This window comes from Anneissia japonica, unplaced genomic scaffold (genome assembly GCF_011630105.1).
Source record: "Anneissia japonica isolate Jap-2015-1 unplaced genomic scaffold, ASM1163010v1 scaffold3531_len492141_cov184, whole genome shotgun sequence".
Lineage (NCBI taxonomy): Eukaryota > Metazoa > Echinodermata > Crinoidea > Comatulida > Comatulidae > Anneissia > Anneissia japonica.
Window position 1 is genome coordinate 206,392 of NW_022702905.1, and position 26,488 is coordinate 232,879.

The 26,488-nt window shown below is 32.6% G+C and overlaps 1 protein-coding gene across 10 annotated transcripts in view; it reads right to left on the reverse strand.

Moving 5' to 3' along the window:
• Positions 1–1,228: 1,228 nt before the first annotated feature.
• Positions 1,229–26,488, reverse strand: part of LOC117104148 (centrosome and spindle pole-associated protein 1-like) — a 44,060-nt gene continuing 18,800 nt past the window's right edge. The window contains exons 21-47 of one of the 10 annotated variants that reach the window (XM_033244832.1): positions 25,407–25,460; positions 24,482–24,532; positions 22,673–22,805; positions 22,032–22,143; positions 21,679–21,826; positions 20,898–20,993; positions 20,068–20,195; positions 19,681–19,830; positions 19,034–19,168; positions 18,817–18,873; positions 18,488–18,544; positions 18,310–18,375; positions 16,649–16,684; positions 16,244–16,276; positions 15,871–15,903; positions 15,142–15,183; positions 14,693–14,734; positions 14,294–14,323; positions 12,850–12,921; positions 11,030–11,176; positions 10,058–10,220; positions 9,025–9,150; positions 7,790–7,845; positions 5,743–5,853; positions 4,289–4,391; positions 3,527–3,602; positions 1,229–2,678 (exon numbers count right to left, since the gene is read on the reverse strand). In XM_033244832.1, coding sequence (XP_033100723.1) covers positions 2,621–2,678; positions 3,527–3,602; positions 4,289–4,391; positions 5,743–5,853; positions 7,790–7,845; positions 9,025–9,150; positions 10,058–10,220; positions 11,030–11,176; positions 12,850–12,921; positions 14,294–14,323; positions 14,693–14,734; positions 15,142–15,183; positions 15,871–15,903; positions 16,244–16,276; positions 16,649–16,684; positions 18,310–18,375; positions 18,488–18,544; positions 18,817–18,873; positions 19,034–19,168; positions 19,681–19,830; positions 20,068–20,195; positions 20,898–20,993; positions 21,679–21,826; positions 22,032–22,143; positions 22,673–22,805; positions 24,482–24,532; positions 25,407–25,460 — 2,315 coding nt within the window. In that variant the 3' untranslated portion in view covers positions 1,229–2,620. Of the gene's footprint in view, positions 2,679–3,526; positions 3,603–4,288; positions 4,392–5,742; positions 5,854–7,789; positions 7,846–9,024; positions 9,151–10,057; positions 10,221–11,029; positions 11,177–12,849; positions 12,922–14,293; positions 14,324–14,692; positions 14,735–15,141; positions 15,184–15,870; positions 15,904–16,243; positions 16,277–16,648; positions 16,685–17,889; positions 17,926–18,309; positions 18,376–18,487; positions 18,545–18,816; positions 18,874–19,033; positions 19,169–19,680; positions 19,831–20,067; positions 20,196–20,897; positions 20,994–21,678; positions 21,827–22,031; positions 22,144–22,672; positions 22,806–24,481; positions 24,533–25,406; positions 25,461–26,488 lie in introns of all 10 variants that reach the window. The other 9 variants (XM_033244833.1, XM_033244834.1, XM_033244835.1 and 6 more) reach the window with 9 other exon arrangements.

Here is a 26,488-nt window from a genome sequence, read left to right on the forward strand (position 1 = left end):
GTAATAATAATAATAATAATAATAATAATAATAATAATAGTAATAATAATAATAATAATAATGGTGATGATGATGATAATTGATAGTAATATTAATAATATTAAAATGTGAAGGAAATTGTGCTAAAGGCGAAAAATAAAGTTGTGATTTGTTGATGATAGTTATAAGCTTATATATTAAATTATAGTTAGGTCAAGTTGTCCTGGATATCAAGTAGATAAAGTACATGAGAAATGCGTTGGCGTTTCATTTTGAGTATGTAATGGTGATGTGATGATGATGAATTTTACTATGTGAAAGTGTGATTTCCGGCCATCTAGAGGTACTATTTCCTCAAATTTTCTCACCTCAGCCCCAACCATGGTGATCCTGGCTACGTTCCTGATGGGGGCATAAATTTGTTTTAGAATGTGATCTGGTTTTTCATGCCCTTTTTTCGTGATTATGACTATTTTAGATAAGATTTTTTTTTTTTGAGGAAAAAAAAGGAAAATATATTCAAATTTAAGTATGAAAGTGTAATTTCCGGCCATCTAGAGGTGCCCTAATCAAAAATTTTCTTACCTCAGCCCCAACCATGGTGGGGCAGAGGTGGGTGGTTCCTCTGTGAAAATCCCTCCCTGGGACACCTTTCTTTCGAATTCATGGATTCTGTTGATTTATTATAATTATTGTTGGGCCTACTAATATTATTTATGATGTGTCTAATACAATTTTCACTTTATCCTCTCAAGACAGTCCTTAAAACGTTCAGAGTGCGCTACTTTACGGGGGGAAGGGGGGTGTTCGTCCCCGCCGGGGTCATACATATCTCGCATAACGGCTCCCCCCCCTTTCAAAATCCTGGCTACGTTGCATAACGGCCCCCCCCCCCCCCCTTTCAAAATCCTGGCTACGTTCCTGATGGGGGTTAGTCCCCTTCACTTTTCATCGGTTTTAACGTAAGAGCACTGTACAGCCGGAGTACTGTGCATCTTGTTTTATAGGAAGATACCGGTATCTCTGCCCACAAACATCTGAATACCTATAATACACGACACAAAATGCGCGTGCCTTTATTACAATTTGAGAAGTATGAGAAAAAGCGTGTAAAGAAAAGATTGGTGTTTGACACATAAAGTAGGTAATGTAAATACATTAAAAAAAAAAACATTTCAAAACATATCTGCGCCCTTGACCACACCCACCCCAACCCCAACGAAACCCAGAGGAAGAAAAGCAATACATGTTTACAACACACTTTGTATTTATTGTCTTAGTGTAAACAGGGCATTTCAGTCGGCAATTACTGAGCCAGGGGTGGTGCCGGTGGAGACCGGGGAAGGGCAGGGCCCCGTTGAGATGGCTTTCAAGTAAATTTTTAATTGACAATTTTATTTTTTTGTAATTTTACTCAGTCTTTTAATTCAGCATATACTGCAACAGACTGTTTTGTATGTGAGCTTCTTTTTTACAATAAAAATATACCCAAATATTTCTCCCTCCCCCGAGAAAATATTTTTGAGTGACGCCCGACCACACCCACTTTGATCTCATCCGAACATCGCCCTCTACCCCCTCAAAAACCCATCTGGCAAATCCTGGCGCCACTCCTGTACCCAACAACAAAAGAGTCACAAATTTACATCAATGATACCAATCTTGATTGAGAAAGCGCCATTAAACGCATTACATATTACCCCATATTTTTTACACATCCTTTTTAAAATCTCACAATGATAACACTTTGCAACAATATATAGATACTTTACCCTAAACTTACAGTTTAAGTTTTACTAGGTATGTAAATGTAGACAAATATAAATAATGTAAATTTAATTCAATATTACACCTATTATTCATATATAGCCTATAATTATGACATGTACATATTATGATCATTACGATTCTATGCAATAAGAAAACGATTTGTTTATAATAAATTGAATATTATACAGTACTTGTCTGGGAAATGTCTACATAAAAAGACTATATTCATTAATTTGCACACAAAAAGAAAGTACTAGCTTTATGTACATACAGCTGTAGTCGCTCAGACTTTAAAAAAAATAGGTTAGCCAAAATATGTCGCATGCTTCACATAAGTATGTACACAATGAACATAATTATATGTTGAAAAATGACAATTATAATTTATCATTCAAATAATTCTAAGCCAAAACCACGGATTCACCTTAAAAAATATAGAGAATACCAATGGAATAAGTTATTTTCAAGGCTGAAGTAGAGTTTACAGTCCTGGAATGTACACCTGTTATCTTTAAAAATCTGACAGCATTAGCAGCTTGTGCAATAACATCAAATAAAATAACTTTGATATCAATTTTATCACACTTTGTTTTATCAGATTTTACCACCCTTAGTGCCGGGGACCAACATTTTTAAATTTTAACAGGCGCTATATAAATTTATAATGTTATTATAATGGTCCACAACTTCTGAATAGTATAGAAATAACTGCTTTATTCTGAAGTGGGATGTAATTCTCTCAATGGCCAAAATACAGCATTATACAGTACCATCACTGTACCTAGAACATGGCCACCAACCATTATATCAAATTTATACAGAATCAAGGTATGTGGGAAGCCAAAGCTATTATTGTTTGATGTATTTATCGTCAGTAGCCAGTAGGTTGCAGCCATAAGCTAAGGTCTTCACTTTTTCCAGAGGGCGGTCTGTGCAACATAGAGGGAAAAACACACAAGTTAAAGAAACATTTGACTTAAACAAAAATTAAAACATAATTAATAAACATAGATGCTACAAATTATCATGACAATGATTATACATTAAATTTCAAAATACATATGACATTTTTGACAATATTCCAAAGAATTACAGAGGAATATATTTTGGTCTTTTATCTTGTGTAAAAAAATCATCATGATAGACACTGATAAGGATTATTAAAATTATGTTCTTCTTAATATATGATGATAATGATGACTATGGTGATGTTAATAAGAATGGGGATGATTATGATATGGAGAAGGTATGAAGAGAGGGAACAGGATTATGTATTTATTACTTAATTGTATTTAAGAAAATATGTAACTTTAAGGGCCCTAGTAAAATAAGAGGCTTGATTTCCCAAAACCAGCGTACTGTCACAATATTTTACACTGAGTATTTAAGCATAAGAATTGGCATTATTGTATACTTTAGTACAAAGAATCTGTAATACTTTTACTCGTAACTTTGGCAATAGTAAGTCAATTCCAGTATGACTCATCATTTTAAAGCTAATAATGTGCAGAATATGAAAATAATAAAGTCAATTTTTTTGTTTTAGTCACTGATGCTGGTTTTGGCACAGCAAGCACCAAATAACAACCTAATGAACAATAAAGTTAATTGACATTCAAATGATGTTGATAATAATGATGATGACGACAATGATGATGATGATAATGATGGTAATGATGAAAAGGATGACAATGATGATGATGACAACGTGATGATGATGATGGTGGTGGTGGTGATTGTGTGCTGTTGCTGATAATAAAAAAAAAAGGAGGTATACCTGTGTCTAGGCCTAGATGTTTTCAACATAAACTTTTGTAATACATCATCTGGGTCTTCATTGGACACACCATCACCTAAAACAAAGCAAGAAGCATCCAGTAAAACCAAATCTGGTTTGGCCCAAGGTAAACACAGTAACAATATGAGATAAATCGTAAGCCAAAAAAAAAAAAGGCTCAGGGTTGTTCAAAATAGTGTTCTTATAGTGTTTTTTGTGCATTTTTGTCTTTGGAATTTACCTAACCAGTGGCCTAACAGGGTCTGGCCTGGGCCCTCCCAATTCATGGGGCTATCTACATATCTGATGTGCAAGTATGCCTATTTATTATCTGTGCTCATACAGCAGTTTAGGCCTAAATAATATAAAGATCTTAGAACCCCTACAATGATGTTAGCATTGATTTGCACCCTCCTTGACGCATTGCACCCCATAGTTTGCTACAGAATTGGGACAAATTTAACTTTAAGGGGTCTCCCACATTCCTCCCATGCCACAGCACCTAATTCTTTGTGACCATTCAGAGCCCAGAAATCATAATGTGTACTTACATTACACAGATTGGAGGCTCTTGCTGCACCTATCTAACTGCAGATATCCGACATAAGTCTACCTCTCCTTTAAAAACCTTGATATTTAGGGTGGTATTTTTTGGAACATCATCTAACTATTCTAGCAAACTTCAGTTTACTGACATAATTTTTAATATTAATATTGTTTTTTACAGAAGAAACTTTCCCAAAATTATTTGTTGATTCCTACTTTCAATAGCTGCTAACGCTGCAATCCTCTCCTTGTTTTTCCTCTCCAAGATATCAAGGGCATCTTCATTAATACTTGCTATATCACCATACAGATCTCTTGTCTGCAAAAAAACATACAGTAATAATAATTTTAGCGGTTATCCATGTTTTTCATCATCTTCAAGAGAATATGAAACATTATTTCTCGCGAAACCCTGCTTTTTCAATGAAAGGCACTAAAAATGATACATGTCCTTTTACAACTATCATTTACCTTCTGCTTCATAAAATTTACCCACTCACAAAAAACACATTCATCCCCGGATAACTTGGTATAGGTAAATAAAGGGTCATTATGCTGAACCGAATATGGGTGTGGTCGGTGAAGGTAAAGGTAGGAGAATAACCCATAACTTGCAGCATCATTGTGCTGAATTGCGTATGGGCGTGGTCTGTGACTACCTAGCAGCCGTAAAGAGGCGCTTCTTGGTAGGTACATGTTCACATCATTCCACAACGACAGGGGCTGAAATGAACAATAACATTAGGGTAACCCCCTACTCTTCCGAAAGATGCAATGGGTTCTTTAAAGTGCACACGAGCCAGATGTATACACTGGACCTCAATTTTAAGTCCTTATCTGAGAAAACTTGGTTCTACCAACCGAACCATGGGCAAGGAGCGGCTGGAACCAGCGCCGATGTTGATGCTGTAGCTAGCGGCGCCCCTGCCTTACCGCATGGCCACTCGACTCGCCCGGTATGTATCATATTTGCCATAAAATGGCACTCCGTAGTCACATCCTTCCATGACAGGCACATAAGTGAACTAGAGAATCGGGATAACCCCTACTTCAAAATGATTCATTGGGTTTTTCCTTTTAAACACACAAGTGCAAGATATGTTCACCAGGCCTCCACTATTTAACCCATTATATGAGAAGACTTGGTTCTGAAACTTCAACAATATTAGGCTATATGTTGCAGCACCCTTGCCTTAACACTTCATCTTCACAAATAAATACTATAGGACTTCATATTACATAATCAAATACATATTTTTATATAAGTTACCTATTTCTTGGTTCTACTAACCAATCTATGGGAAGGGCCTGAACCTGCACCAATATTAAGGCTATACAATATGTTGCAGCACCCTTGCCTTACCCCTTGACCTTCCCAAACCATTTGGACTTCATATTATATAATATGAAGAAGAAATTAAAAAAAAAAAATTTAATTATATAATTAAAACTTATAAAATAAAAACTAGTAGAAGAATCATCTATGTTGCTCGATAATTGTAAATTATATTCTGATTTGCATGGTGCAAAGGTATAGGGCAGGGCAGGTTAACAATTAACAACAGCTTAAATAGGAAAAATAACATTGACCTGAACATTATTTCCTATCACAGTAAACAAAATTGACATTTTTGAACTGAATAAACTGATTGGTTGCTGACAAAACTTACCCTAGCTGATCCTGGCAAAGACCTCTCATCGGCTGGAATTTTGGATTCTCCTGAATCAATTCCAATGAAAGCACTTGAGGACTCCAGCGGAATCAAAGGAGAATCATGTCCCTGGAAAAATAAAAACAGGTTTAGGTGTAAGCAAGCTCAAGTTTAATTTCTTGCAAATTCAAGTTCACTTAACTTGTATCTATCCACCTAGGATTATTCATGGGTACTTGGTAAGATGAGATTGAATTTTGAATGAAATCCACAACTGAAAATACTCCTCAATGAGAATACATAACAAGTAACCTGATTGTGTATACCTGTAAATTTAAGTAATTTCATGACTTTCCCTAAAACAGTAAATATGCATTCTGATATTTTACATTACTTTAATCATTGAAAATCAATTTCAGTAAATAAATTACTGTATCTACTCGAATAAACTCCTGACGCATATATTGTTGAGAAGGATTTTTTTTAAAGGGATATATTTGAGGGAGGAATTTATTTTTTTGGGTGTACAATGGATAAGTATACATTCAAATAAATGCCCCTTAATTTCATTGTAAATGTAGAACAACACATAGTTACCATCAAAATGTGACAACAGCAATTGATCCCAACCAGGTTAGAAAAAATGCAATACTGTACCATTGGAGTAGAACATTAATAGAATGTATTGACTGACAATAATGTTGCTTTTATTAGTTTTGTTTACAGTTATTTGGGGGGGGGGGGTTTATTCAAGGAAAAAATAACGCTCCAGGGCGTTTATTCGAGGCAGGCACTTATGCCAAATGGGGCTCTGAAGAGGGCGTTTATTTGAGAGAGACGTTTATTTAAAGCGGGGCGTTTATTCAAATAAATACGATAAGTGAAGGAAATGAAAACGTGGAAGAAAACATTTAGATACTTATTATGTACTAAAATTTTGTTGCACTGACAAAGCCCATACAATAATATTAAAACGCAGATAGCAGCAACCACATAGAATTGAGAAATGACTGCAAAAATAGGCACATAAATTTTGTATGTTACTATTTCAGTACGATTTTGGGATTCATATTTGGAAAAATTATTCTTTAATATTTCTGTTTTCATAACTTGTAAGAATTTAAGGTTCAATTGGTATACAGGCAGCAAGCTAGAAATAACACAATCCCAAAAAGGATGGTGTTTGCCAGAGAAGGTCACATATACATATATTTTAGTAGACACATAGAGCTACACTATTGCTGTATAACATTTTTCTTGCCTCTTTTTCAGAATCCAATGGCCAATCTGCAGGCTAATATATGAAGTATTTGCAAATTTTGTATACAAAATAGAAAACAAAAAAGAAGATTAAGTAATGAAATTAACTAAAAAATAATAATGTATAAAAATGTATAATAAACTGATAGAGAAATAAAAGACATGAAGTGATAGGGAATAGAGGAAAGTGGGAGCAGCCATGGTTGTTAGCTCTGTTGTGTCCTCAGATAGAAGGTTCTATTATTTTTCATATTGGTTAATAGTTCATTGCACAATGGCCATATCAGTTAGTTTTAATCTGGTAAATATTACAAAAATGGACAGTTAAACATTGTACTGATGTACTAAGTTGTATATTCAAATTGATTTTTAACTAAAAGTTAAGGATCCAGTTATTTAAATACAATATGTATGTGTTGGGTAATTCATGCTCTTCATCTTTTGTTAGTAAATCCAATATAATGAAATAAGATGGAAAATTGAAGAACTATTTTTATAACAGATGATTCTGCTGGTAATTTCGACCATGGCTTAGACATCCCCAGTTAAGCCTGTGTTCCACTAGGTGAATTTATTTGTGTGAATAGAAAGCGTCAGTTCATACACATGTGCAATCACATTGCTATCAGAGATTTTCACCTCAGCGAAATCATCAGTAGTTCAAAATAATTCTACTTTTTGCGAAGCAAAAAAAAAAGCGCAATCAGAGCTCAGGAAGCGAACCGACACTTTCGATTCCTGCGCATAAATTCGCCTAGTGGAAAACAAGCTTTATAGATTAATATCTGATTTAGCTCCTACTTACCCTTCCAATATGATGAAGATCAAGTGAAGCCATATCATACTTAGATGGTTGATAAGCTGTTAAAAAAACAAAGCAGAAAATACCGTACATGTATAAATTGTACACTGAAATTTAAATTTGTTTGATACCTCCATGGTTTGATGAGATTGGTACTGCTTACCAGAAAGAAATCTAAAATGGGTTTTATTTCTTTTATTAGTTTTACTTTTATTAGTAATTTTAAAGGTTTTAATAAATTTTAGTGTTTGTTTTACTTTTTAACCAACTTTTATGTAATATTTTTTATTTAAGGGACCCCAACGGAAATAAACCAATTCAGGTTTTTTGGGTTATCCTGAGCTGTAAGTGTTTTACTAAATTATCTTTTTATTGTTCATTGTTTTGTTATATGGAATGTTTTGAATTATGCTTAAATAAATTTGAATTGAATTGAATTGAAAATTCTGATATTCATAACTAGATTTTCCAGGGTGGCAATCAAACTCAGCATTGTGTTTTGGTATGTTTGTACAGGAAGTTGTTACAGTGTAACAACTCCCTTGATGCTATGTTATGTTATGCTATGTTATTGTCAGACTTAAGCAACAATATCAAAAGGGCAGAAAGGTTGATTCTTTAACATGCACAAGGACCTTGATGCACTACCCTAATTAGGCAAGACTTTTCTTATACCTTGTTTCGCGAACCTGCTGTCCTCCAATATTGAAAATTTTGAATAAAAAAAAAAAATTATTATTTTTGGTCAATTGACGTACCCATCGCCACGAAAAAACTGGAAATTTCAGAAAAAAATGAAAGTTTTTCTTTATTTTTATTACGCCTGCCGTTGCCTTGAAATCTCCAAGTATAGGATATGTACATTTCTTCCTATTACATAAATTTAAAGCATTTAACTATCCCATTTACTACACTGTCTACATTCAACAATATCATTTAATTTTTTATTATATTCTCTGTCAGAATGTTTTCGGCAAAACTAAAAAACAAAATTTTATTTTGATTTTTTTTTTGGCTGCCTCTGACAATCTTTAAAAAAAGTAAAGAAGCAAAAAAAAAAAGTTTTGCCTTTAGGATTTAAACTTCCAGCAATAACACTCTTTATTTTAAAAACTGCTATGGAAACAAAATCAGGAATCCCACAACACAACTAGTAACAAAATGTTCATGTTTCAACTAAAAAGCAGCAACATTAAACCAGAATGTCACACTGATTCTAAAAGTGTAGGAAATCTTACCTTTTCTCATAGAGTCTAGTTTTTCTTGTTGTTGTTTCAACAGTGCCCTCTGTTGAGCCTCAAGTGCAATGTCTGTAGTTGGTTCATTTGGATATTGTTCTCTGACCTTTTGTCTCGAATGGGACCCTAGGATAAGAAACAAATTCATGATGAGACACTAAATACACAGTGAGAGCAACTACCATAATTACTTTTGTCTATTATAAATCATGGAGGAGAGCAGCCATCTATGTGAATAATACCCATATAAATTGTCAGTATCTAAATTATGACAACAGCATTAAAAGTGAGTACCATTTTCCAAATTTTACAGTCCACTAAATTATTCAATAACATGTTTTATGGGGACAGTGGTGTATCTAGAAGTCTTGAAATTTGGGTGCTGATGGGGGGGGCGCAAAGGTTAAGTGGGGGCTCGAGGATCAGTTGAGGGGTGCTAATTCGCAAAATAAGGTGATTTTTAACTAACTGACCATAATTTTTAGGAGGGGGAATAGGGAGAGGGGCACGAGTAATTTTTATGGGGGCATGCACCCCCGCGCATCCCTCTAGATATGCCACTGTATGGGAATCTTTTCTTGTTTCATGTTAATTCAGCATATAACAGGTGATCACAAGATCAACAGGTATAACAAAAAAAATTATGTAACTAAAACGCAGAAAACATTAAATGACTAGTCTTCGGGATTTACTCATGAATCTACCTACTGTACAATAAACAGAAAATGCAGAAATTACAAAACATGGAATATTTATTAATAACTATATATGTTTACAATCTATGAACAGTCAATGCATGGTTTTCACACTGCACTGGTTGCACATACTGTACAGTATTGTAAGTCACAAGATGTAACATGTGGCTACATACATCCCAACTAATCAACAGTGAAAGCCTTCAGGATGTTTACATCAACACTTAAGAGAGCAAATTTAGCATCAAACATTTTTCAAATATGAACAATGTATTCAGACATTTACCAGAAATTATTATAAAATTAAAATAAAATAGAAAAAATAAACGAATTCTAACCTCTATCCTTGAGACTGTTGAAATCATAAGCAGCTGCCTGGTTTGTTAACTCGCGCCGTACAGTCACTGGCTTCATTTTCTTCTTCTCAAGGTCAAGAACATTGACCTGAGGACTTGTACGACGGCTAGTATGAGTACTGGGAACATGTGTGTAAGGATCATACTAGAAAAAAAAACAATAATAGACATAGACATGTCATGTTAAAAACATATTTATACCCCGCTGAAAAATGAACGGTTCTAAGTCGCCCACAATGCATGCACGTGGCTGCAAATAAGTACTGTACTTGAGATTCGGTTCCCCGAGATATCGTTCTCGTTCGTAAATCCCTAGTTATAATTAATTCATAAAATATCGTAAAACAGATTTGTTGTTAACATCACAAGTTAAATTTTAAGTCAACAAAATACATTAGGCCTAGATCTATACATCTCGGAAGACCTAGAGTAGAATTTACACTGGACCAGCTAGGCGAGAGATGAAGATGCAAATGCAAAGCCTAGAAAAATAAATGTGAGTAAACAACCATAGCCGTGGACAGTCTATGTCTATAATTGAAATATTTTCCTGATAGCTAATTCAACACTATTCCTTTGAAGACAAAATTCCAACATTTAAACACCTTTAAATGCACTCTAAAGGTCACAATTTTCTATTATTTTCTTATGTAGGGAGAGGACACCCTCTCTCAAACCCACCCCCACTCGGCTGTTTTTCGCCTTCCATTTTGGACCGCCTATTTTATTTTTCTGGCTAAACCCCTGGTGTTGGGATTGTTAAATATTTATATGTACAGTAATGCCATTCCCTACAATCACAAAAGACAAATACAGTTGAAACATAAATAATGCATGTACTGTACATTTGGCTTGTAGATGGTGGTTGACCATGCAACAAGTTTTTTAATCATTTTATCTTGAAATTTAAAATTACCACTACTGATAAAATATATTTATTTCCAAATAGCATACCTCTCTTTCAAGGGCCTGTTGGACTCGCCTCTGTTCACTCTGTAGCTGTTTACGCATTGTTGAAAGAGCGCTCATGACATCACGTTCATTCTCTCCAGCACGTTCTTTGGTTGACACCGCTGGTACTGGAGGAGATGTTCGGCCATTCTAAGAAATTAGATAATTGAAATTAGATGCATAAAAACAGTATATCTTTTAATAAAGATTTGATTTCACTGAAGAACAATCAACATTATTTACTGATATAATTTACATCAACATTCAACAATAACTGACAGTCAGTTGGAAGACTGAGTCTTATAATATCAACACTAATCAACCAACTCAAAACCCTCACATTCATTAAAAAAAAATCACCTGTCATTAACAAAAAACATAGCTTACTATCACCCATTTCAACGCTCAGTATCACCATGAACAATATCAGCAATAATAACATCATGCAATACTCACACGCAACACCAAAACCATCAGCAACATTTACAATCATGAAAAAGCAACAAGTAAATACCGTATTTATTCTAATAAACGCCCAGGAGGGGTTATTGTTCAGAAGGGTTTTTGAGGGGGCATTTATTTGAGGGAGACTTTTATTCAATGGAGATGTGTATTTTTTTGGTGTCAAATGGATATACTCAAATATTACCTTTGTAAATTTTTAATATATTTTATTTTTTTACTGTCTATATGCCTACTTTTTAACTTTAATTACTTTTTACTTTACATTACTTCGTAACTGGACCATTCTGAAAATTAGTACTACACTACTGAAAATGCAATCCAGTCAAAAAAAAGAATAAATAAATAATCAAATAAATAAACACCTCTTAATTTCACTGTAAATGTGGAACTACAACACACAATTACCGTCAAATGTGTTATTGCGATCATAAACAATTATTGATCCCAACCAGGTTTGTAAAAAATGTAATTCTACTGGAGTAGAACATTATTAATAGACTGTGTTGAGAATGATGTTGCTCTATTAGAATTGTTTACAGTTATTTGTGGGGGGGGGTCTATATTTGAGGATGGCGTTTATTCCAAATGAGGCTCTAGAGAGGGCATTTATTCGAGGGGGGAGGAGCGTTTATTTAAAGCAGTGTTTATTAAAATAAATAGGGTATATGCCTAAATACAAAGCTGCAAACTACTGTACCAAAATAGCACTCACTAATAACAGTAATAAGATTCTATTTTACACATTGAAGAAACAAATTAGAAAACTAATGCTGAAAGAAAAATAAGTTAAGATATGATCACTGTTATCATCCAATATTTCTTCTACATGTGCAGAGTACATGACTTACTGTAGTAATTTTCAATATCTCCATTGGACATGATAGGCATACATTACCCAAAGTAGAATAATTAGGAAAATCCTTTACATTAAAATGATACACGTTCAATTACAATAAAGAGCTCATTTTATATATATATATATATATAAAATGGTGGTGCTATATATATATATAACAAGTCAAATGGTACCAGATATTTGTAACAAAATAACAATTTTCAAGTAAATTTTGTAGCACCTAGATGATAACATTTGACTTGTTATTTACTATATTATTATATATATTGTTCATAAAAATACTTCTACTGTAAGTACAATGTTTGTGTCTAAATTAAATGGTTACAGCTAAACCAACACATTATATTAAGTGTCATAAACTATAAAAATAATATACATATAACAATAACAATAATACTGCAAGTACTACTTCTAACTATTACTTTTGTCTAATTATACTGATTACTAATATAGGAATCTCATTTGAAATGATAACTGTAACATAATATACTAGATATCTTACATAATTATCTGCTATGAGGCTGCTTTGACCAAAAGACATGTCGACAACAACAGCGTCTTCAATTTGTGCATTCTGAAGATGGTAATACACATGTAGTATAAATGTATTAAATAAAAAATGATCAATACAGTAAGCCTTTTGTGAAGCCGACCACTTGAAAGGTACAAAGAAAATATACAAGCAAGCAAACATTTGGGTTAAATATTTACAATGTAACAATATTGATGCCTTTCATTGAGTACACAAAATTTGCAAGGAATTGAATGGAAAGTAACTGATCAAAATATTGGAGCACTGGGTATACGCAGAAAAATTTAGCCTGTAAAATCTCTGTACTAAAGAAGTATTACCTAGTATAAAATATATCTTTGATGATTTATAGATTATGTTTAAGCAGCTCAATAAAAAACTAAGGGCCATCACTACATTCAAATTGCTAGCATTTAATTTTTTAAAATCAAGATATAAAATAACTATGACTGTTAATATATAAAATCCAAAAAATAATAATGCTAATAATGATATGGTCAAGATACTCCCAGTTACACCGCAGTTGGCCAACAACAACAGAAGTCTGCAATGGTACAGAGTGGAAAATCCTTTATATTTATATATTCATTTATCTATTCAACACCAAGAAGACAACTGTGTTTTGAGTGATAGTTCAGTGTTATGTACATTTTTATATTTCAGTGAGTGTCACTACTACAGTACTTGTAGATAGATAAGTTCAAAATTCACCTGATTTACTTTTTTGAATAAAAATCTAAAGACCTACCAGTATTCATTTTAGGAATGTTATTAAATTGACTTTGTTTCCTTACCCTGCACCCTTGAAAAATGTTTCTGTTTCTATTATATGAAACATTATAGTGTTGTACGATATCTGTTTATTATAATAACTAGCAACAATGTCAATTAGTTAATAAGAGCGGCGGTACCGCGGGTTATAACCTTCGATGTACGGTTCGAGATGTTTCCATTTAATTCATAACTGTTCCTAGCCTCTCCATGATCAGCTGGATCTCTAGGATATAAGGACTAATTTTATGGAGACGGTTCAAATGTGGTGCCTTGGGTTGGATTGTTCTATTTTATTCAAATGGGGGTTTCGTTTAAGAAACAAAGGCAATTGGTTTATCCAGGTAAGTATTCACAAAATGTATTGTACAAGCCCTCAGTTCTATTGCATACAATTTTGATGGTCAGTAAGCAAAAAGATGCACCAAAGCCAATTAAATGGGCAAAAACTGAGCATGATCATATTTTCAAAACTGAAAAGAAATGTCCACCATAATGCTTTACAGGTTTAGGCTGTAGCAAACTTAAAAAAAATAACACTTACAAACACTAAAATACTTGTAATGATTATTACAATAGCACTACTGTTGAAAAACCTTGTTATTATTGTTATACAGAGTATGAACAGTTTATAATGTTATACCTTGCTATCAGCATGGAAGTACATATCCTCCTGTAAATAAAATGAATCCTTAAGAATTTAAGTGTTCTAGCCTTGTCCCGGGTATTTAAATAAACAAAACCAAGAATGCATTACAAATGCAAACAAAATGCACACAGCGTACAAAACATTTACTTGTAAGATACACTGCTGGTTCTAACCAGGTCCATCCAAGGTATGTCAAAGGGGCTAATTCAAAGTTTTATGAAGTATAATTTGATGGTAAGTCATATTCTATAGCATTCTAAATGTTTGAAACAAGGTAGAGCAGATATTAATTATTACTTATTAAAAGTTTGGTATATCAATAAAATTACTTATTCAAATGAATTATGTTAATTTATTGTTTTTAATATATATTCTTGTAATTTAACAACTTACATTTCCAGGCTTGATAGGTCTTTCATCACTGTCTCTTGGGGGCTTAATGTAATTGAAACAGGTTGTATAATACATTAAACATACAGCCTTTGTTTAAAATAGTGTGTTCTAACAGTAGGTATGATGTATTGTAAAGTAAAATGGCATGTGTGCAGAATCTATTTCCTACTTTCATTTCAGATTAAGATTTTGTACTGCAATTCTATATAAACATTATTATCTATACTGTATTATGTTTTATAATAATTTATTAGACATCCCATTCTTTGGCACTGTGAATTTTCAAAATATGGTAATAATGATGAATGGAATTTTTATGGTAATTATACTTGGTAAAACACTTAGCAAAACATTAAGTTATCAATATTACTACTTTGTGATTATTCAAATAACCTTTACTAAAAAATAGAGTAGTACTAATAAAAGTTTTCATTGTGTCTTACACTTACATTTCCAGGTCTAATAGGGCTTACATCCGAGTCCCTTGGAGACTTGCAATAGAAAACATTCAAAATAATTTAAAACTAATATCCAGTAGACTCATCACGTATGCTTTTTTTTTTTTTATCAAAATTCAATGGTATTTCAAATCACAGGCGTGAATCAAAAAGACTGAGTGATGAATTCGTCAGAAACCTACAAAAGTTTGTTTACTATACTTTCAGTCAACTATACTGTTTAAATAATAGATTCAGATTTTATTTGAGCAGTTTTATATCAGTGGCACTTATCACTTTGATGGTACACCCAGAACAACACATAAACACAATTATTTAAAAACTAAATCATAAGAAAATACTAAACTACATATTATAAACACTGAAACTGATTATTGCACTAATAGAACTGAAATAATGCTTACTGTAGATAATAATAATTACAATCCCTGTTTTTACACCAAATTAAATGCAATCTCATACATGCAATACAAACACACACACACACAAATCTACACTTAAGGTAAGTCGTTAAATAATAATAAACGAGTTAACTTTACTTGATTGAAACGTTCTATTAACTGGGGGTTGGGGAAGGTGGGTAATATAACATCAAAAAGACAATCTTGGATGAAATAAAGAAGCATCAATACAAAATACAGATAATTTTACTGAATTTACATAACGAGATTTAACTAAATTCATACTCAATGTACACTAATGCACTCTAACATAACTTACTTCGGATTCTTCTATTGGTGTTTTCTTTTGCTTCTTTGAATGTTTAGAAGGTAATAAAAAAAACAATTAAAAAAAATATATATATATAATAATAATTAAAAGGGGGTATTAGATCTCATACTTGTCTATTACTCAATAATTTTGCACAGCTCGTCAGGTATTTCAAGCATAATTATATAAGTTACTTGTTTTACTACGTATTTCTATTACAAATAAATATAAATTATATAATTTGCATTAGATAGATAACTATCCATTGAACATTTCAATGTAATGATGCACAATGAAAAATATTACAAGTATTTTTCACTATGTAACTACTAAAAGTCAACACATTTAATAACATTAACATTGTTTAGTACAATGTACTCACTTTCTTAGTATTTCTTGGTACTAACGCCCGAGACTTGTAATGAATTGTGTAGGGCAAATAAAAACAAAATCAAAGCTTAACCTAAAGACATATTTAGTTGCAACTTTTTAAAGTACAGTCATTAGTTTAAACAATTTCACCTTGTTTCAATGATATACTGTAGGTAAGCAGGTTTACTCACACAAATTGTCCTACTCATATTAGTTTCATGTATATAGTATGACATATATTTTGTATTCCAATGTATATATTGTATGATTTAGTTGAACACTATAATGATGGAGTCAAAAATGAAATATCAACCTTTACTATGTTATATTCAAATTACATCCCAAAAGCAATCACAATTATATATTATTTGTAAATTTTTAAAAGCCAATAACACATGCTCCCTATTTCACTCACTTTCTTTCCTTTTCTTGGAGTTTTGTCTTCCGGTACCTTTACAGATTAAAATTATTAATGAATAGATGATCAAATTAATTAAATATAATATAAAAATTAATCACAGGATTTAGTTTAGTGAGTTAGAAACCAGAATGTTGAGAGAATAGGAACATCCCATTAAATGCAAATTCATCACTATTCAAAATATTATGATTGTAGCGGCGAAGACAAAGACTATGACTTCAATGCATTAGAAAACATGACTGAATTTAATTTTTGATATTGAACTGTACTAATAATGTTATAAGGTCAAATCAATAAACAAAATGAAATGAACATCAATTGATTTTTGCAAATGATTAAAGACATTGACACAGGTAGGTTGTTAAAATGTTGATTACCAGCCACTGCAATGAATATGAAAATGGTACTATTTATGCATCAGTTAATAGGGAAAAATAGTTTCACTATAAATGAAGTAATTTAAATTGAATTACATGTTTCAGGTTTATATTACTCAACATATACATTGCATAATACACTAAATTTAATCATATTATTATGATTAATTTTTAACATTAGTACGAATATGTGATCAAAATTTTCCAAAATGGTATTGTAGTGTTGGTAAAATGTTCCAATAAAGGTGAGAATTTCTTGCGTATAATGAAGCTCCATGGTTACACACATGAAGTTGGTTTACAAACAACGATGAAAGCGACAACAATTGTGAGGTCAAACTATAATAATGAATTTTGTTTGTTTTGTTAGTATCAGGTTTCCACAATGGTTAATACACTCTCATGAAGCATTCTATTACAATAATGAGTACTGTATAAATTTAATTGCAGACAAAACTCAAAACAAGCTAGCTGCAATAACAATTATTAGGACCGATTTACACTAAGAAAAAAAATGTCAAAATAAAAATGGCAATATCAACAGTGTCTCTCTGAGCAGACAAAAATTGCTCCAGAATAAAAAAAAAAAGCCCTGGAAAAATGGCTATAGTGAAAATGGGCCCAAATTGACTTCATTGCAGTAAAAATTTCCATGTTGATGGTTTACTTTACATAATATCTTCAAAAACAGGACTTGAATTCACAGATCAATGATGAATTTTAAAACACCGAACAAAATCACCATTCAATAACAATTCATTGATACACTTTCTGACTTGAAGACAAAGGTTAATTGTTAGAACATGAAAGCATTAGTGTGACAATTAAAACCTGAAGCAGACACCTTACAAAACTTACACCGACATGTTCTATAGGTGATACCAATTCAAATGGCTAGAAATTCAAACAAGAATAGAGTATGAAAAATAATACATACTCCAAGAGAGAAATACATGCCATCATGCTGGGATTCAATATTTCAACTCTTATTGGGTCATCTGATCATCAGGAATAGAGAATACAGTATATACAAAACAAATTTACTAAAAATGAAAGACATATTGCCATCCCAAAACCAGCCTAGTTGATTCCAGTAAATGACCCATCATTTTAAAGCTTATAATGTGATGAATATGAATATATTCATAAAAAGTCAATTTTCTTGTCTTGATGCTGGATTTGGCATAGCAAGCCCCATATCAGAAAGATGAATTTAGTATCATGAATAATTTCATAACATAATAAAAACAATATGAAACAATACAAAAAGTCACATACCTTGTTATCTTTCAGCATCTTGCTGAGAGAAGGAACAACTGGTGAGTCAGTTTTTGGCTGTGAAAACTGAAAAATAAAAAACAAATAATATATCAGTGACAATCATAACATAAAATTACAATTTAAAAAAACCCTGACTAACAATCAGATCTACAAGCAAAATAATGTGTTCACAAACCTGGTTCTCTTCCTGTTTCTTGCGTAAAGTTGGTACTGGTGGAGAGTCATTTCTCAACTAAAAATGAATAATAGACAAAAGAATTAATAAACAATATCCTGAATTTTCAATAATACAGTTGAACTTGCCTAAGTCGAATCCAAAATGCCATTAAAATATTGTTCGACTTAGATCAAATTTGACTTACAGGTTGTTAATTAATAGAAAACACAACAATTTGGCATGCAAAATAAGATCGACTTAGAAATTATTCGACTTAAATTAAATGTATATAACAGAGACTACACATATATCTTTATATCAACAAACTAAACAATGTGTTTGCAAACCTGGTGTTCTTCCTGTTTCTTGCGTAAAGTTGGTATTGGTGGAGAATCATTTCTCGGCTATTAAAAATGAATAACACACTAATAATATAACAATAACATATATAGGGTTAATAAACAATTCAATTAAGTCTCTTTTAAAACATCACTGCTTTGTTACTGCACTCTAGATGATTTTATATCTTCAAATACTGCAGTAAATAATATTGTCAATATTTACCAATTGGGACTCCCTGCGAACCTCAGCAGCCCTATTATGTTGTTCTACTGATGTATTTTCAACATTTGCACGTACTTTTTCCTCCTTTCTCCGTTCTTCAGCTCTCCTTGAGAGCTCCTCATTTTCTTGACGTGCCTAAAAAGAAGAGGATGAACTTTAAAATATGTTCAATGACTGAAGAAATAATTGGGGTATGGTAATATCGGAATAATGCAATAATAATTACTATTATTGCTATACATCATATTGTAAGCGTTTAGTTCAAAAAGCTACATTAGTATAATCTGGAACATATGATTACAACACAATTTGACTTCAGCTTTCATCAGTTTACTCCGTCTACAAACCACACTTACCGCTAAAAGGACGAGGAACCAGCAGGACGCGAGACCGACGGAACCTCTACAGGCAATGGAACAACACCCGACTCTGCCGGCAACAAACCTCAAGACTGAAGAGTGGTCCGAGTTGCCCAATCAAGAGCTGCCGCAAACTTAGTCGGGGGCCAGCGCATTCAAAACTCACAAGGCTCCGTCTACATCAACAACACAAGGGGCACTCCAAGCTTAAGACTCATTAAATAAACTTATAACATTGTATTTCCTCTCTTAAAAAATGTGCAATTTTCAGTTCATATTCAAATTTACCTTTTCCTCTTTTTGTCTCTGTTTTTCCTTCTCTGCTTCAAACTCTCTCTGCATTTTCTCTCGTTGCTCCCTGAGTTGTCTTTCTTGTTTCTCCTCTCTTAAGCGTTCCTGCTCTTTTTCCTCTTCTTGCCGCCTCTTCTTCTCTTCAATCTATTGGCACATCATAAGTTAATGATTGCTTGAAAGAAGTTTGCTTATTCTTCAGATCATGGTATACAATGAATTTACAACAATAAACTAACATCACCACAAGGAGAACGAACAAAAAACATACACAAAGGAAACAACCCCCTCAAGAGTTAAGCTTGTTTATTTGATGTAAACAAACATAGTTCCTACAAAATTTCTTAAGCTTGACATGCATCATCAAAGAAAAGTAAAAATGACCTGTTTTTTAAGACTCTCTTTGTACTCATCCTTAGCATTAGTAGGAGGTGCATCAAGTGATGTACCAAACTCAGCTGGATTCTGGATTGCAGGTATGTTAGCTCTTGGCGACAACCCAAGCTGACCAACTGGAAAAAATGAAAAGTTATGCAAAACTAATATCTTTCATTTAATCAATGTAATAAATTATGTAATTGATTTAATTAATACGTTACATAATATGAATAAATATATGAGAATTATAAGTAAAGAAGCACTTATCATCATAAACAGAACAATAAAATCATTGATTGGTTCTATAGAACATAATAGAACACTACTACATTTCCACACCAAATCATGGCTGGATTGAGAAGGCAATTATAAACCATTAAGATCTAAATTGATATTTAATAGGGAGCTTTTGATTACATGATGACGGTAGGATGTAGAAAGTAATGACGTCACATAAAGTTATCTGCGCATGCGGTCGCGTGGAATCTTGGATGCAATTTGGCCAAATCTACATATGTAGAGAACGTAGGACGCCCAGTCGGACAGTCACACATGAGTGAATCTGTTCTAGCGTCACATCGTCGCGCAAATCGCAAGCTCCCTATCAACTGACTTGACTGAAAATGTTATTGGCATATCTTTATAATAGCACTTAACTACTTCTCAGATTTCTCAGATTTAGACATGGGCTCCTTGCCATTCTATAGCAGATATAACAAGGTTCTCTCTGAAGCACAGTACAGCATTAAATGGAAACCATTGGCGGTTTTAACTCTGTACCAGTCACCAGATTGTTTTCAAACCATATTTCCTTCAAAAGTTAATGTCAATATTACCTTCACCACTAGCATTCAGGTTAGATGCAGGACCTCCAAACACATCATTACTTAACCCTTCAAATGCCTTCATCTGCTTTACTTGTTTCAAATCAGCTGAAGTATAAAATAAACAATAAAAACTAAGACCTATAAATAAAGTTTCTTATACTCAGAATTTATTTTTCTATCAATTATCTGGTAAAAACTGTCATAGATAATTCAAGTGGTAATGAAATGAAATTGTTTGATCATGGACCTATTAATATTAATAAAATTTGTGTGATACGCCAATATATATGCATGTCACATTTATCTGTTGCATAAAATTGGATAGGCGGACAAAGCTTTAGAGGGCATATTGGAGAATTTTAAGTGGAAGCGGTTGGCGCAGCAGATTCGCGTCGGTCTCTGAACCTCGAGGCCGGAGGTTCAAACTTTCACCGTGCATTTCGCTTGTGTTTTTGGACAAGGCATTTTTACCTATGTTTGTCTCTCTCCACCCAGGAGTATAAATGGGTACCCGGCAGTTCACTACTAGGGAGGAAAAAGGTGGCGTAGAAAGGAAATGGCCACCCTACCACACAATGCCAAGGCTTAGTACGATAGGCTAACAGCTCATTCCCCTACGTTCAGTAATGGATGCGGGACTACCTTTACCTTTTTTATTGGGGAATTTACCCAGAACACCAACAGATGTTATGTGAGTGCTTGAGCGGTGGAATAGTTACAATCAACTACCAACAAGTAGCTACACTGTTACATCATATGATATTATATTAACTGACACAATTAAACTAACCAATGATGTGTCCCTTGTTGTCACGCATCGGTGCACCTCCCCCTCCCTTTCCAAAGGGCTGGTAATGCTTTGCCTCTTCCTCCATTTTCAAGTCATATCGTTCTTGCGCTAATTTTTCTTCTCTTTTCCGTTTCTCTTTCTCTTGGATCTGTAAGCAAATGTCATTTTGACATGTAATTGGACATAAATAGGTGATGGCTGTGAATGTAGGCTTTAATTACTGAAAAAAATAACAATTTGTACATCATTTCAAATGGTTTCTAACAACAAAAACTGTTACATTACTTATAATCTTTTAATTATGAAGAATATGTACATAAAATAATTATTAAATGAGCATTTCAACAACTAACCTGAATTCGAAGTTCTTCCTGATAGGATTTAAAATTATCCTTGTTACGAGGACTCTTAGAACTATCACCAACAAAGTTATGAATGGAGGACTGGCCTGTCTTTTGAAGTGGTCTTGGATAAAAAGAAAAGGAAAATGTTTTACATGAAAATGGAAATTGTTAAAGGAGGTTGCATTCAATTTCATAGGATCTTATAATGGCCAATCAAAATACAATAACTACCAAAATTGTTTAAATCCAAGTGAAAAGAAAGCCTTAAACTTTTGAGGTTTGACTGCCAATTGTAGTAGCGGCTCCTGGGGGTGGCAAAAGGCTAGGCAGCACATGCCTTCAGATGTGTATCAGCATCCAAAAATCTCTAATCATGTGTGAAATTATAAAAATAGTGATATAAATGTATAAACCCCGTAATTTCCCTGAACCCTACAATAGGTAAGGGAAGATCCTAATCACTTCCACACAAACAATAGGTTTGCCACCTTATTACAATAGTAGTTCAATTTACCTCAATTTTCACCACCCTCCCCCTGGAAAAAATCTGGGATATGGCACTAAATTCACTATTCACCACAGCCATTTTTGAGTGTTGTGAAACCTCAAAAATATGCATGACTATGAAAATAAAGTAGAAAAAATCTTACTGTGTTGGTCTTGGGTCAAGAATTGGATAACTTTTACTAGAGGAGTCTGCTTTCAGAGAAGGATCATTATGTCCAGCATCAAACCGAGATGGTCCTGCATATCCATTGTAACCATTATAGTGCGGAACAACGCCTGCAAGAAGAAAAAAATACAAGATTTTACTATTACATGAGCACTTTTGAGAACAGTATTGTACTGATCAAGTGTCAATATTTTTTTTATAAATAAATATTTTAGACAGAAAGAAAACCACATATTTTTACCACACCAAACAGCAAACATAACACCAGCTAAAACAATATTACATTCAATCTGTATAATAAGCAACTATTGTTATATAATTGTTTCAATACATCATGTTCTGTAGTTGGAAAAATATAAACAATTTATAGCATAATGTATCAAAGCATTAAATCATAAACAAAATATAGGCCTATAACATAAATATTGAAAACAAATAACAGAATACACCTAAATAAAAATATAATTCACATTTTCATTCAAGTTGAATTAAAGAGGCACTTACAGTTACTAAATAAACAATATAACACAACCAAAAGTAAATGTCAAAATTAGCACAAAAAATAATATAAAATTAATGTTTTTTAAAGACATACATAAGTTACATGCTCAAAAAATAAGGTTACTCAATTTCTCTTATTCAAATTTCTTAATCATAGTAAATACTGTGATTTATGTCTACATGTAATAATACTGTACTATATTTAATAATACTGTACTACATGTAATAATGTCTATGTGTAATGATGGCAGACAGATGGACAAATAAGCAGAGGTTAACTTTAGATACAATAAATCATAAATAAACTGTGCTGAAAATTAAACTATGGATGTATATTATACCTCCATGATTGAACCATACCTACAGAAAACTATGATAGTCTACAGCGATTTTTTTTTTTTGAAGGATTTATGCCTGAAATAATACTGATGTACATTTTTTTTTTACACAATTAAAATGACAAGAATGTTATCAAATAACATATATATAAAAATATAAATCCTAAAAAATAATCCTTACCAATTAAATTCATTTGAAGTAGCAAGATTAAAGAAAGAATTGAATGAAATTTAAGACATCAAGCAAAGGATAACACAAAAATAGGTTGAATTACCATAAATGTATGAATACACAAAACATATTTTAGTACTGAAGAAGATCATAATAAAAAAAGATTCATTTTGGATGAGAGGAACCAAATATGAAGCCAATGCCACACCTACACAATAAACTACTAGTTAACTTTACCTCCTCCTTCCCTGCACAATACTCATACAATAAACCAGGAGTACTGAATTGTTTATGTAATTATCAATTTTAAATATTTATGGTGATCTAGATGCACGGATGGTAAAATTAGTGCTACAAAATTTGATAGGAAATACAAAGGAAAATGAGCAGTGATGAAATGAAGAACATCAAATATGAATGAGCAATAATGTATGAAATATGACAAAAAATATTGAACAATGAAACAATGATTGTGAAAGAAATGCTGGATAGAATAGAACTGAAAAAGAAATAATTTGGAAAGCCTGCACAACACTATGACCAACACTGTAAATCAGTGACAAAGCAATAACAAATGACTGTCAAAAGATATACTGCCATTGATGTCTAATGAACTTTATTTTTTAAAAATATCTACACATACTAATTTGCTCAAGTACCATTCGGTGTGCAAACAATATGAGATTCGCCTCACTATGGCTTATCTTAATTTAATAAATTTCTTAAGCAATAATATTTTATATAAAAGAATATCAAACTCTATTGCATAATATACCATTATGAGGCAAATCCTCCTGTGCTTTCTTTCCCAAAAAGTCTTTGAAAACTGTGAGCATGCAAAATAAAATCATGAAAAGTAGTTTGGAATGTTTAATTAGTAAACTATTTGAAATAATAATAAATGATTGGTATATACAGTGTTTATACAAAATTGCATGGTGATAAAACAGATGTTTAAAAACATCTGTTTTATCACCACACATATTATGTGCTTGTTTGAGAATGAATTATTTAGTCATTTGAGTACATATTGAAAGCAGTGGCGGATTTAGGTTTATGGCCGGAAATGGCACTTTCAGATATAAAGTTTGAATAGAATTTTCTTTTATTCTTCAATTTTCTTTTTTAAAATTTTGGGTCCCCCTCTTAGAATCCGAATAAATCCGCCACTGGAAAGTCAAGAGCATATGTATATGTTGAGGATGTATATTTTGAGTGTGTTAAGAGTGCATGTGCTGAGAGGGTGTATTAGTGTAAAATATGTAGATTTGAGAATGTATGCTCATATTTACCTTTTTATGATGTACAGTATTACAGGCCTACATATTTAATTGGTGGTGTTCATTCTGCCCAAATATAAAGGGGGGGGGGGGAAGATCCCCAGGGCCCAAGCTTACCTGGGGCCCATAGAAATTGCAGGTAGCATTTTTTTTTTCAATATTTTTTTTCAAAAATAATAATTACTACCATGGGCTCTCAATAATGGCATGGGTCCCCTAATAATGGGCCCCGCCAGATTGGCAGCGGCCCCCCCAAAGAAAATGCTTGCGCCTTCGACACAATCTTTTTCGCACTCCGTTTCGTAACTGTATGTCCACACCAGCCCTTGCCCTGTTATAGTTTCAACTCTTGGCGGCAATGTTCGTGAATATATACTTAGTACAAAGTGCTAATTTACAATAAAAATGTTTAAAAATTACTTTCATATGCTGATCTACTAGAGGGGTTGATTTGCTGAACTCCAGATGAATGAGCTAAAAATTACATAAATAAAATAGTAGTAACATTAAATACATGTACAGTATTCATGTTATACAAGAATAAATGTATATCTCAATGCACATATCATATTAATATTCCAAAACTCTGTGAATTATTGCCAACTGGTTAATATAAAGCAGAACATTAATCTACAGCATTTAGCTCTCATTAAAAGCATCCATCATACAGATTATAAGACAATTTCAATTGGTTTATATATTTGCTGTAATATTTAACATTTATGCTAAGGAAGAATGCATGATAAATACAGTACGAGTTAGAATATACTAGGCATGCACAATTGTATACAGTTTGCATAACTGTACCTTGGTATAGGCCTATTCACTAAGGAATTTTTTTATAATAAATTACAATCTTAAATAAGTCACAATCACTAAAAATACAAAAAATGATTAGTAGATTAAAGAGTTTGTCAACAATATACAAACAAACAAGAAAGCTTATCATAAAGCATTATCACATAGCTGAGCATATGATCTGAGAAAAGAAGGTACAAAAAAAAACATGCAATGGTAGAGCTGCAAAATGACATTAAAAATCTATTATTAAAACGTATGTTATTTTAATATTACCAGAGATCTACAGTAATAATATGTAAATCAACTGAATATATCACAGTAAATCTTAATAGTAAATTTTCCTCTTCCAAAGAAGACAATTCTATGTTGTTAGGCCTGCAATTACTTTTAGCATTAGTACAACACACATTAAGCATATCATAGCAAGTAAGTATGATGACAACATGCACCACTCAAAAAGCTCACCAAAATATAATAAGTAAGTTTACACTAATTTCCAATTCTGTTGACATGCTAGGAAAAATAATTTTAAAAATCTTTGGAATGGATTAGATTTTCAAATGTGAAACACCCCAAAGATGACAACTGAAGTCTGAAGATCCAATCGCTCATCCCAAAATTCTGCACTTACACCAGGAGACAATCCCCAACTCATTTCCGAAAAAAATACTGAGTTCTTTATGTGCACATGGGCTAAATTG